The sequence below is a fragment of the Eptesicus fuscus genome, chromosome 9, assembly GCF_027574615.1.
Source record: "Eptesicus fuscus isolate TK198812 chromosome 9, DD_ASM_mEF_20220401, whole genome shotgun sequence".
NCBI classification, from domain to species: domain Eukaryota; kingdom Metazoa; phylum Chordata; class Mammalia; order Chiroptera; family Vespertilionidae; genus Eptesicus; species Eptesicus fuscus.
The window spans coordinates 16296424-16306872 of NC_072481.1; the positions used below are offsets into that span (position 1 = coordinate 16296424).

Sequence of the window (10449 nt, forward strand, 5' to 3'; positions counted from 1 at the left end):
AGAAGGCGTACTCTTACACGAATTTCATGCATCGGGTCTCTAATAGAATACATGAAGAAGGAAACCTGCCTGGCTAGAGCAGAAAGGGTAACTAAAGGGATTGGGAATGGTGTGTCCTAAAGCTGAGGAAAGGAGGAAGGACTAGGCTGGCTTCTGGGAAGGCACAAAAGAAGTCACAGGGCCCCGAGCATCTGGGTAGTCAGGACAGTGACTGGTGAGGGAAAGGGGCTTGTAGTTACACGTCACTGAGATGCAGGGGAGAGGCACAAGAAGGTCAAATTTGCAAGGAGCCTCACACTGGGGGGGAAAAAATGTGAAAAGCCCCAGTTTGACAAAGTAAGTCAATCAGGGTGATGTTGATTACCGCACATCCCCATTTTATAAAATGTTCATTTTTATTGGTACATTGAAAATAGGATTTGGCTTTGATAGTGATTGCACATACTTTTTCAGCAGTACACGTGTACAGACCATACTTTCTTAATTCTGTTCTCTAATAGTTATGTGAAATTTGCCCTGATAGTTGCAGTGATCTGTGGATAGAGCCTACTGAGTGTAGAGGAAAGCCAGCACGAATTCAATGTTTATTGTGGATTGTCCACCAAGTGGAGTTAATAACTTTTGTGGTTAACTGAGAATTGTGATTCCACAAGAGATGGGTACCTAGTAGTCTGGTGGGGGTTGGGACTTGGCAAGAAGATGTACCCTGGCTTTTCTGGTTGCTTGTGCAGGTCAACAAGAACAAAAAATGGCGGGAACTTGCAACCAACCTCAATGTCGGCACCTCAAGCAGTGCTGCCAGCTCCTTGAAAAAGCAGTACATCCAGTGTCTCTATGCCTTTGAGTGTAAGATTGAACGTGGAGAAGACCCTCCCCCAGACATCTTTGCAGCTGCTGATTCCAAGAAGTCCCAGCCCAAGATCCAGCCTCCCTCTCCAGGTAGGGGTTGGGTGAGCTCCACCAAGGCTCACACTTCAAGGGTAGTATTCAAGTGTCCAGTCTCCTTGTTCACCAACACCTGCCACCAGGGATGTATGCTCTGCTCTGCCCTGCCCTATCACACAGGATGTAATGAGTTGGCAGAATAAAGAGCAGGCTGTGGCGACTCCCTTGGGAAGTAGTCTGCAGCAACCCTTAAGTTTTAATTTTCATTGTGTACCTGGCATCTTCCCAAATGTTTGTAAACTAGAGAGTAGGAGGGATATCAGAGGAGTGGGGAAAACTGACAATAGCAGTGAGGCAAGACCATCTGGTAGCTTTAGCCCATTGATGTCAGTGCCTTAGAATGCAGCTCAGACTAGAGCCCTGAATTCCCCGAAGAGCTGAGATGGTAATGAATGGGAAGGAAGTGGTGAGGAGAGGGTATGAATGGAACTCTAATGGGAGTGCCTCTGCCAGTCCTCCTTTCTGAGAGGCGTCTGGGCCCTGGGCAAGCATGGGAAGGGCAGGACTCCTAGAAGATTGCTGTAAACACGTGCTCTGGTGTTGACCTCCGAGGGTGTAATGAGTGCCTGAGATGACTCATCAGCTGGAGAGGCCCAAGCAGTGGGATATCTGCTTATGGGAATGGTAACTAATGGAAACATTAATTACTGGTGATTCTGTGCTCTTCAGCTTAGAGGAACATTTGAACCTGAGTGGTGACACTGCTAGATGCTTCAGAATAGGAGCTCCTAGGCTCCTAATGTGCACTGCTGATTTGGGTCTCCCTAACCACGATTCCAGGGGCTTTGACTGGGAGCTTATCCACCAGCATTACATGGTGAGACCCTATCCATGGAGGGAAGTAAAGTAGTCAGGGAAGCTGGCAGAGATTCAAGGGGTCAACAGCATGGTGATGGCCTCACCACACCACTCCAATTCTCCAAATGTGAAACAGCAAGTACCATGATAGAGCCCTCAAATTCCCTGACCTAGCCTTGAGATTCCCTGTGGAGAAAGGTGATTTAGGCTTTAAAGAACTATCTTTAGCCTTATAACAATGTTTTCTGAAGAGATCCCAGGGAGTATGTTCCTGTGAGAGTTAAACACTTTCCTGCTCACCCTTCATCTCTCTTCACAGCTGGATCAGGGTCTATGCAGGGGCCACAGACACCTCAGTCAACCAGCAGTTCCATGGCAGAAGGGGGAGATCTGAAGCCACCAACTCCAGCATCTACACCACACAGTCAAATCCCTCCCTTGCCAGGCATGAGGTAAGGCCACAAGCAGGGCAGGTGGTTTGGGGAACCGTAGGCAGAAGTCCATGAGCTCCTATGCAGCCAGGTGACTCTGCTGTCCAGCCAGAGACTTCCATGTATCCTGTTTTATCAGAGGAATTGCTTTTTTTGGGATTTAATTGACTTTTCTTGTTCTGGAGCAGGAGCAATTCAGTCGGGATCCAGGATGCTTTTCCTGATGGAAGTGACCCCACATTCCAGAAACGGAATTCCATGACTCCAAACCCTGGGTACCAGCCCAGTATGAATACCTCTGACATGATGGGTCGCATGTCCTATGAGCCAAATAAGGATCCTTATGGCAGCATGAGGAAAGGTGACCAGTTGCTGTTGGCCTTGTACTTTTGAGGACAGTGCCAGGGAAGTGGGGTGATAGCTTGAGAGTAGTTCAGGGTTCTGGTCGAGTCATCCTCTGAGATAAGGCATTTTTAAACCTAACTATCCCTCTTTATCCCCGCCTCCTTGTCTTCCTCTCCCTGGTCTCACCTTCTTATCCCTTAACAAGTACGTGTTCTCTACTGAATACGGCCTCTTTAGATCTCTGTTTTAAACCTGTCAGGAAAACAAAAGGAACAACCTTGAGCTCTGAAGAGGGCATGGGTCTTTGGGGCAAGCAAAGTATAGATTGCTAGGCTTGCTCACCTACCAGTTTGCTCACTGCCTGCCTTTCTACACCCAGCTCCAGGGAGCGATCCCTTCATGTCCTCAGGGCAGGGCCCCAACGGCGGGATGGGGGACCCCTACAGCCGAGCTGCCGGCCCTGGGCTGGCAAATGTGGCAATGGGACCACGACAGCACTATCCTTATGGAGGTCCTTATGACAGAGTGAGGTAAGCATGACCCCCCTCCTGTATCACCCTAGAACCCCACAGCTATAGTGGACTCAACATGCTTCTTCGCTTTTGTTTAGGACGGAGCCTGGAATAGGACCTGAGGGAAACATGGGGAGCACTGGAGCCCCACAGCCGAATCTCATGCCTTCCAACCCAGACTCGGGGATGTATTCTCCTAGCCGCTACCCCCAACAGCAGCAGCAGCAGCAGCAGCGGTGAGTGCAGCCTGGTCTCAGTGCCCCTGTGCCTCTGGCTTTGCCGTTTCCTACACTGATCCTGTTTTCCTCTCTGCTGCAGACATGATTCCTATGGCAATCAGTTCTCAACGCAAGGCACCCCTTCCGGCAGCCCCTTCCCCAGCCAGCAGACCACAATGTATCAGCAGCAGCAGCAGGTGAGGAGGGTGTCAGGTGGACTGACACACAGAGCCCGTTAGAACAGTAAGGTGGAAAGTCTAAGCAGCTCCCTAGATACTTTGGTGGTCTTTTCCCACCCAAGTAGCCAGCTCTGCCTGAGGAGCCAAGTCCACAATCTCTCCTCTATTTGGAGTCCAGTCCAGTTTCTAATTCTCCAATGGGGACTAGAAACAGGCCTTATTTTGATTTTTGAACTTTTCTTTGTTTTCCTACTTACAGCAAGGGAGAGCCAGAAGGGAATAGAAAATGATTCTTGCTTTCAGAGATAATTTGTAAACATTATTCCTTTGTTCTCTTGGAGTCCGCGTCTTCTCCAGGGGCAGAAGCAAGTCCAGTGTCTGGTATCGCCAGCCATCTTGGCAGCTATGGTTCTTGAGTGCAAAGTATTAACTTCCCCTCTGATTGTTCCTGTTTTAGAATTACAAGCGGCCGATGGAGAGCACATATGGCCCTACTGCCAAGCGGCACGAGGGGGAGATGTACAGTGTGCCATACAGCACTGGGCAGGGGCAGCCCCAGCAGCAGCAGTTGCCCCCAGCCCAGCCCCAGCCCGCCAGCCAACAACAAGCTGCCCAGCCTTCCCCTCAGCAAGATGTGTACAACCAGTATGGCAATACGTATCCTACCACTGCCACCGCTGCTACTGAGCGCCGGCCAACAAGTGGCCCCCAGAACCAGTTTCCATTCCAGTTTGGCCGAGACCGTGTCTCAGCACCCCCTGGCTCCAGTGCCCAGCAGAACATGCCACCACAAATGATGGGTGGCCCCATACAGGCATCTGCTGAGGTTGCTCAGCAAAGCACCATGTGGCAAGGGCGTAATGACATGACCTACAATTACACCAACAGGCAGAGCACGGGCTCTGCCCCCCAGGGCCCTGCCTATCATGGTGTGAACCGAACAGATGAAATGCTGCATACGGATCAGAGGGCCAACCATGAAGGCTCATGGCCTTCCCATGGCACACGCCAGCCTCCATATGGTCCCTCTGCCCCCGTGCCCCCCATGACAAGGCCCCCTCCTTCCAACTACCAGCCCCCACCAAGCATGCAGAATCACATTCCTCAGGTATCCAGCCCTGCTCCCCTGCCCCGGCCAATGGAGAACCGCACCTCTCCTAGCAAGTCTCCATTCCTGCACTCTGGGATGAAGATGCAAAAGGCAGGTCCCCCCGTGCCTGCCTCTCACATAGCACCTGCCCCTGTGCAGCCCCCCATGATTCGGCGGGACATCACCTTCCCACCTGGCTCTGTTGAAGCCACACAGCCTGTTTTGAAACAGAGGAGGCGACTCACCATGAAAGACATTGGTAAGGAAACCTCTCTGATTGGGTTGTATAATCTGCCCCTTTCCATGTTGTCCTTTGTTCTCTGTACTGATATTCTGGATGAGGTTAAATCTGGTTGTGTTGACTAAAACAGAACCAAAGAAATTTGAGTAAGGAAGAAATCAGCTGATTTTGGCTTTTACTTAAAGGAATTGCTATACAGTGATGTCCTAAGAGGGCCTAGAAGCCATGAGGAGCAGATGTGGGTCATCTTTCAGATAGGAACTGCCTCCATTTGTTACCTTCATAGTAGCCTGACTGATGGGCCAGCGCTCGGGTTGACCACTTGACCACCTCCCACCAGCCTAGGCTTGGTGGATGGATGACATGGAGGTTTTGTTTCAGGAACTCCAGAGGCATGGCGGGTAATGATGTCCCTCAAGTCTGGGCTGCTGGCAGAGAGCACATGGGCATTAGACACCATTAACATCCTGCTGTATGATGACAACAGCATCATGACCTTCAACCTCAGTCAGGTGAGTACAGGTGCCTGGGGAAGGTTGGAAGTTTGGGAGGGACTGGAATTTTATTTAAGCCAATGATGCTAAGTGACACAGGGAATTAAGCTATCCCCAGCCAATATGGTCGCCTCCATCTTGCTCCCTCTCTGATATCTTCCTTGCCAATACGTTGCCACTGGCCATTGGCTCAGAATACTGAGAACAATAATAATTTGTGTGAGGTATCAGGATTGGAAGAGAATTTGAGAGAAACTCTTTGGTATCAGTAAGAAATGCAGATTATGTTGATGTCAGCGAGGACACCCATGTTTTCTAGACTACCAAGAAGAACCTGTGGTCTTCATCAGTGAACGGAATAGTTTTTCCCCCTTTTTATTTCACCCACTCTGAATAGAAGAGATCTTTGTTAATCCCATTTTCCTAAGGTGTAGAATGGGAATTGCTGGGGGCCAGGGAGCAGTGGAGGTTAATGATGTTCTTGCAGATGGGATTCTCCAGGCCCTCTCTCCACAGGACATGCATCTTGAGTTTTCCCAGTAACTCTTTCTTTTGATCATTCTTAGTACCTACCAACCAACCCATCTTCCAAGGAGCTGACTAAGGGGGATTGTTATTAATAGTTACTGTTCCAAAAAAAATAGTTACTGTTGCTTGTGCCACCACTTTGTGACAGGCTCTTCATATTTTCTTTCATGTCATACAACAGTCTTCTGAGGCAGATGTGGCCACTTAGAGGTGAGTATACACTGAGTGGCCAGATTATTATGATCTCTGAACACATAATAATCTGGCCACTCAGTGTATATCCTATATAATAAAAGGCTAATATGCAAATTGTCCGTTTGACCAGGAGTTCGACCAGCAAGGAGGCCGGCCAACTGCCCATGTCCCCTCCCCCTGGCCAGGCTGGCCGGACCCCACCCATGCACGAATTCATGCACCGGGCCTCTAATTATTCATACACACACACACACTGAGTGGCCAGATTATTATGCGTTCAGAGATAATAATCTGGCCATTCAGTATATAGGCTCATAGACTTACCTTTGCCTAGATTCACACAGCTGTTAACCGAGTCTTTCTGATTCTAAAACCTGACTTTATGTCTTGCATAATTTTGCTCCCATGAGAAAGTAAAAGAATATTGATTGAGCAATTTCCATATTCTAGGCATTTGATATATTCCATTTAGACCTCAGAAGAATCCTGTAAAATTTAGGAATTTCTGGAAAGATGGAAAAACTATAGCTTAGAAAGTTAAGTCACAGAGCTAGTTCCTGGAAAAGCCAGAATTCAGACCTAGATCTTCCTAATTCTAAAGTCCTTATTTTTTCCATTCTGCTATACCATTCGACCAGAAATTGACATGAGTGGAAATTAGTGTTTTCCTCTAGAGGTAAATGGCCTGCTGATACAGGATCCAAGTTGGCATTTGGGTCCCACTAATACCAGCTTGGAGCAATGTTTGGTGAATCAAAGCTTCATCCTACTCATTATGTTGCATGATCCATGGAGTACAGCCTCCTAGAATGTTGGGGAGCTTGGAGAGAAGAGAGCAGATGAACATCGGTCCAAACTGCATTCCCTCTCTCTGCTCATGTTGTGAGGGTCATCCCACCATGCCTAGATTTGGGCTCCACTTTTCTCCCTTAATTTATTTCCTGCTCTTTCTCTTTTAGCTCCCAGGGTTGCTAGAGCTCCTTGTGGAATATTTCCGACGTTGCCTGATTGAGATCTTTGGCATTTTAAAGGAATATGAGGTGGGTGACCCAGGGCAGAGAACACTACTGGACCCTGGGAGATGCAGCAAGGTGTCTAGTCCAGCCCCTGTGGAGGGGGAGGATGAGGAAGACCTTCTAGGTCCTAATCTAGAAGAGAAAGAAGAAGAGGAAGTAGTTGAAAATGATGAGGAGATGGCCTTTTCAAGCAAAGACAAGGCAGCCTCAGAGAATAGTGAGGAGAAACTTATTAGTAAGTTTGACAAGCTTCCAGTAAAGATCGTGCAGAAGAATGACCCGTTTGTGGTGGACTGCTCAGATAAGCTTGGGCGTGTGCAGGAGTTTGACAGTGGCCTGCTGCACTGGCGGATTGGTGGGGGGGACACCACTGAGCATATCCAGACCCACTTTGAGAGCAAGACAGAGCTGCTGCCGACCCGGCCTCATGTGCCCTGCCTACCAGTCGCCCGGAAGCATGTCACAGCAGCAGAGGGTACATCAGGGACAACAGAACAGAAGGGCCCCCCACCTGATGGCCCTCCAGAAAAACGGATCACAGCCACTATGGATGACATGTTGTCCACCCGATCTAGCACGTTGACTGAGGAGGGAGCTAAAAGTGCAGAGGCTCCCAAGGAGAGCAGCAAGTTTCCATTTGGCATCAGCCCAGCACAGAGCCACCGGAACATCAAGATCCTAGAGGATGAACCCCACAGTAAAGATGAGACCCCACTGTGTACCCTTCTGGACTGGCAGGATTCCCTTGCCAAGCGCTGCGTCTGTGTCTCCAATACCATCCGAAGCCTGTCATTTGTGCCAGGTAACGACTTTGAGATGTCCAAACACCCAGGGCTGCTGCTGATCCTGGGCAAGCTGATCCTTCTACACCATAAGCATCCAGAACGGAAGCAGGCTCCACTAACTTATGAGAAGGAGGAGGAGCAGGACCAAGGGGTGAGCTGCAACAAAGTGGAGTGGTGGTGGGACTGCTTGGAGATGCTCCGGGAAAACACCTTGGTCACACTAGCCAACATCTCGGGGCAGTTGGACCTCTCCCCGTACCCTGAGAGCATTTGCCTGCCTGTCCTGGATGGACTCCTACACTGGGCAGTCTGCCCCTCAGCTGAAGCCCAGGACCCCTTCTCCACCCTGGGCCCCAATGCCGTCCTCTCCCCCCAGAGACTGGTCTTGGAAACTCTCAGCAAACTCAGCATCCAGGACAACAATGTGGACCTGATCCTGGCCACGCCCCCCTTCAGCCGCCTGGAGAAGTTGTATAGCACCATGGTGCGCTTCCTCAGTGACCGAAAGAACCCAGTGTGCCGGGAGATGGCCGTGGTACTGCTGGCCAACCTGGCTCAGGGAGACAGCCTGGCAGCCCGTGCCATCGCCGTGCAGAAGGGCAGCATCGGCAACCTCCTGGGCTTCCTGGAGGACAGCCTTGCTGCCACGCAGTTCCAGCAGAGCCAGGCGAGCCTGCTCCACATGCAGAACCCTCCCTTTGAGCCAACTAGTGTGGACATGATGCGGCGGGCTGCCCGTGCGCTGCTGGCCCTGGCCAAGGTGGATGAGAACCACTCAGAGTTCACGCTGTATGAGTCACGGCTGTTGGACATCTCGGTCTCACCATTGATGAACTCATTGGTTTCACAAGTCATTTGTGATGTACTGTTTTTGATTGGCCAGTCATGACAGCCGTGGGACACCTCCCTCCCTGTGTGCGTGTGCGTGTGTGGAGAACTTAGAAACTGACTGTTGCCCTTTATTTATGCAAAACCACCTCAGAATCCAGTTTACCCTGTGCTGTCCAGCTTCTCCCTTGGGAAAAAAGTCTCCTATTTCTCTTTCTTCCCAGTTCCCCTCACCTTTCTACCTTTCTGTTCCTTGTCCTCACTCCCTCAGGACCCTACCCTATTTGAAAAGACAAAGCTCTGCCTACATAGAAGACTTTTTTATTTTAACCAAAGTTACTGTTGTTTACAGTGAGTTTGGGGAAAAAAAAAATAAAATAAAAATGGCTTTCCCGGTCCTTGCATCAACGGGATGCCACATTTCATAACTGTTTTTAATGGTAAAAAAAAAAAAAGGAAAAAAAATACAAAAAAAACCCTCTGAAGGACAAAAAAGGTGACTGCTGAACTGTGTGTGGTTTATTGTTGTACATTCACAATCTTGCAGAAGCCGAGAAGTTTGAAGTTGTGGACAGACCCTGTTCACTGGAGAGGCCTGTGCAGTAGAGTGTAGACCCTTTCATGTACTGTACTGTACACCTGATACTGTAAACATACTGTAATAATAATGTCTCACATGGAAACAAGAGAAAAAACCGCTGGGTCAGCAGCAAGCTGTAGTTTTTAAAAATGTTTTTAGTTAAACGTTGAGGAGAAAAAAAAAAAGGCTTTTCCCCCAAAGTATCATGTGTGAACCTACAACACCCTGACCTCTTTCTCTCCTCCTTGATTGTATGAATAACCCTGAGATCACCTCTTAGAACTGGTTTTAACCTTTAGCTGCAGCCACTGTGCTGCCACGTGTGTATATATATGACGTTGTACATTGCACATACCCTTGGGTCCCCACAGTTTGGTCCCCCTCCCAGCTGCCCCTTTATAGTATGACGAGTTAACAAGTTGGTGACCTGCACAAAGCGAGACACAGCTATTTAATCTCTTGCCAGACATCGCCCCTCTTGGCGTGATGCTGTACAGGTCTCTGTAAAAAGTCCTTGCTGTCTCAGCAGCCAATCAACTTATAGTTTATTTTTTTCTGGGTTTTTGTTTTGTTTTGTTTTCTTTCTAATCGAGGTGTGAAAAAGTTCTAGGTTCAGTTGAAGTTCCTGATGAAGAAACACAATTGAGATTTTTTCAGTGATAAAATCTGCATATTTGTATTTCAAACAATGTAGCTAAAACTTGATGTAAATTCCTCCTTTTTTCCTTTTTTGGCTTAATGAATATCATTTATTCAGTATGAAATCTTTATACTATATGTTCCACGTGTTAAGAATAAATGTACATTAAATCTTGGTAAGACGTTTGTGAGGCTTTTTGTTGTTTTCAAACTATTTAAAAGTTTGACCCTTTGGGGGTGTGGTTCCTGATCTTGCAACTCGCCCTTGGTGTGCGCTCTCCTCTAAAAGGTGGCATCCTGGACCCTGTCATTTCTGCATCATATTTTACTTTACTTTCCACAGTGTAAGTTTAAATTTAAGAAAGCTGAGATTTCCCCTGCAAGAGGAAGTTTTAGGCATTAAAAGCGTGTTAGCTTCTTGAAATAAAGTGAGTTTAAATAGCAAAAGAAACTGATGGCCTGGCGGGTGTGGCTCAGCGCTTGAGCGTTGACCCGGGAACCAAGAGGTCACTGGTTTGATTCCCAGTCAGGGCACTTTAAAAAGAAAAAATAGAGTCCTCCAAAGAAATTGATGATACTCTAGAAGAGCGATTTTCAACCTTTCTCATCTCATGATACACAAACT

At 48.4% G+C, this 10449-nt stretch overlaps 1 protein-coding gene across 1 annotated transcript in view; it reads left to right on the forward strand.

Annotated features, from left to right (window-relative positions):
- Positions 1 to 10004, forward strand: part of ARID1A (AT-rich interaction domain 1A) — a 77395-nt gene extending 67391 nt beyond the window's left edge. The window contains exons 12-20 of the mRNA XM_008148035.3: positions 732 to 939; positions 2063 to 2195; positions 2363 to 2535; positions 2899 to 3049; positions 3130 to 3267; positions 3350 to 3446; positions 3886 to 4777; positions 5141 to 5271; positions 6936 to 10004. Of these exons, the coding sequence (XP_008146257.3) occupies positions 732 to 939; positions 2063 to 2195; positions 2363 to 2535; positions 2899 to 3049; positions 3130 to 3267; positions 3350 to 3446; positions 3886 to 4777; positions 5141 to 5271; positions 6936 to 8666 (3654 nt within the window). The 3' untranslated portion in view covers positions 8667 to 10004. The remainder of the gene's footprint in view (positions 1 to 731; positions 940 to 2062; positions 2196 to 2362; positions 2536 to 2898; positions 3050 to 3129; positions 3268 to 3349; positions 3447 to 3885; positions 4778 to 5140; positions 5272 to 6935) is intronic.
- Positions 10005 to 10449: the final 445 nt, after the last annotated feature.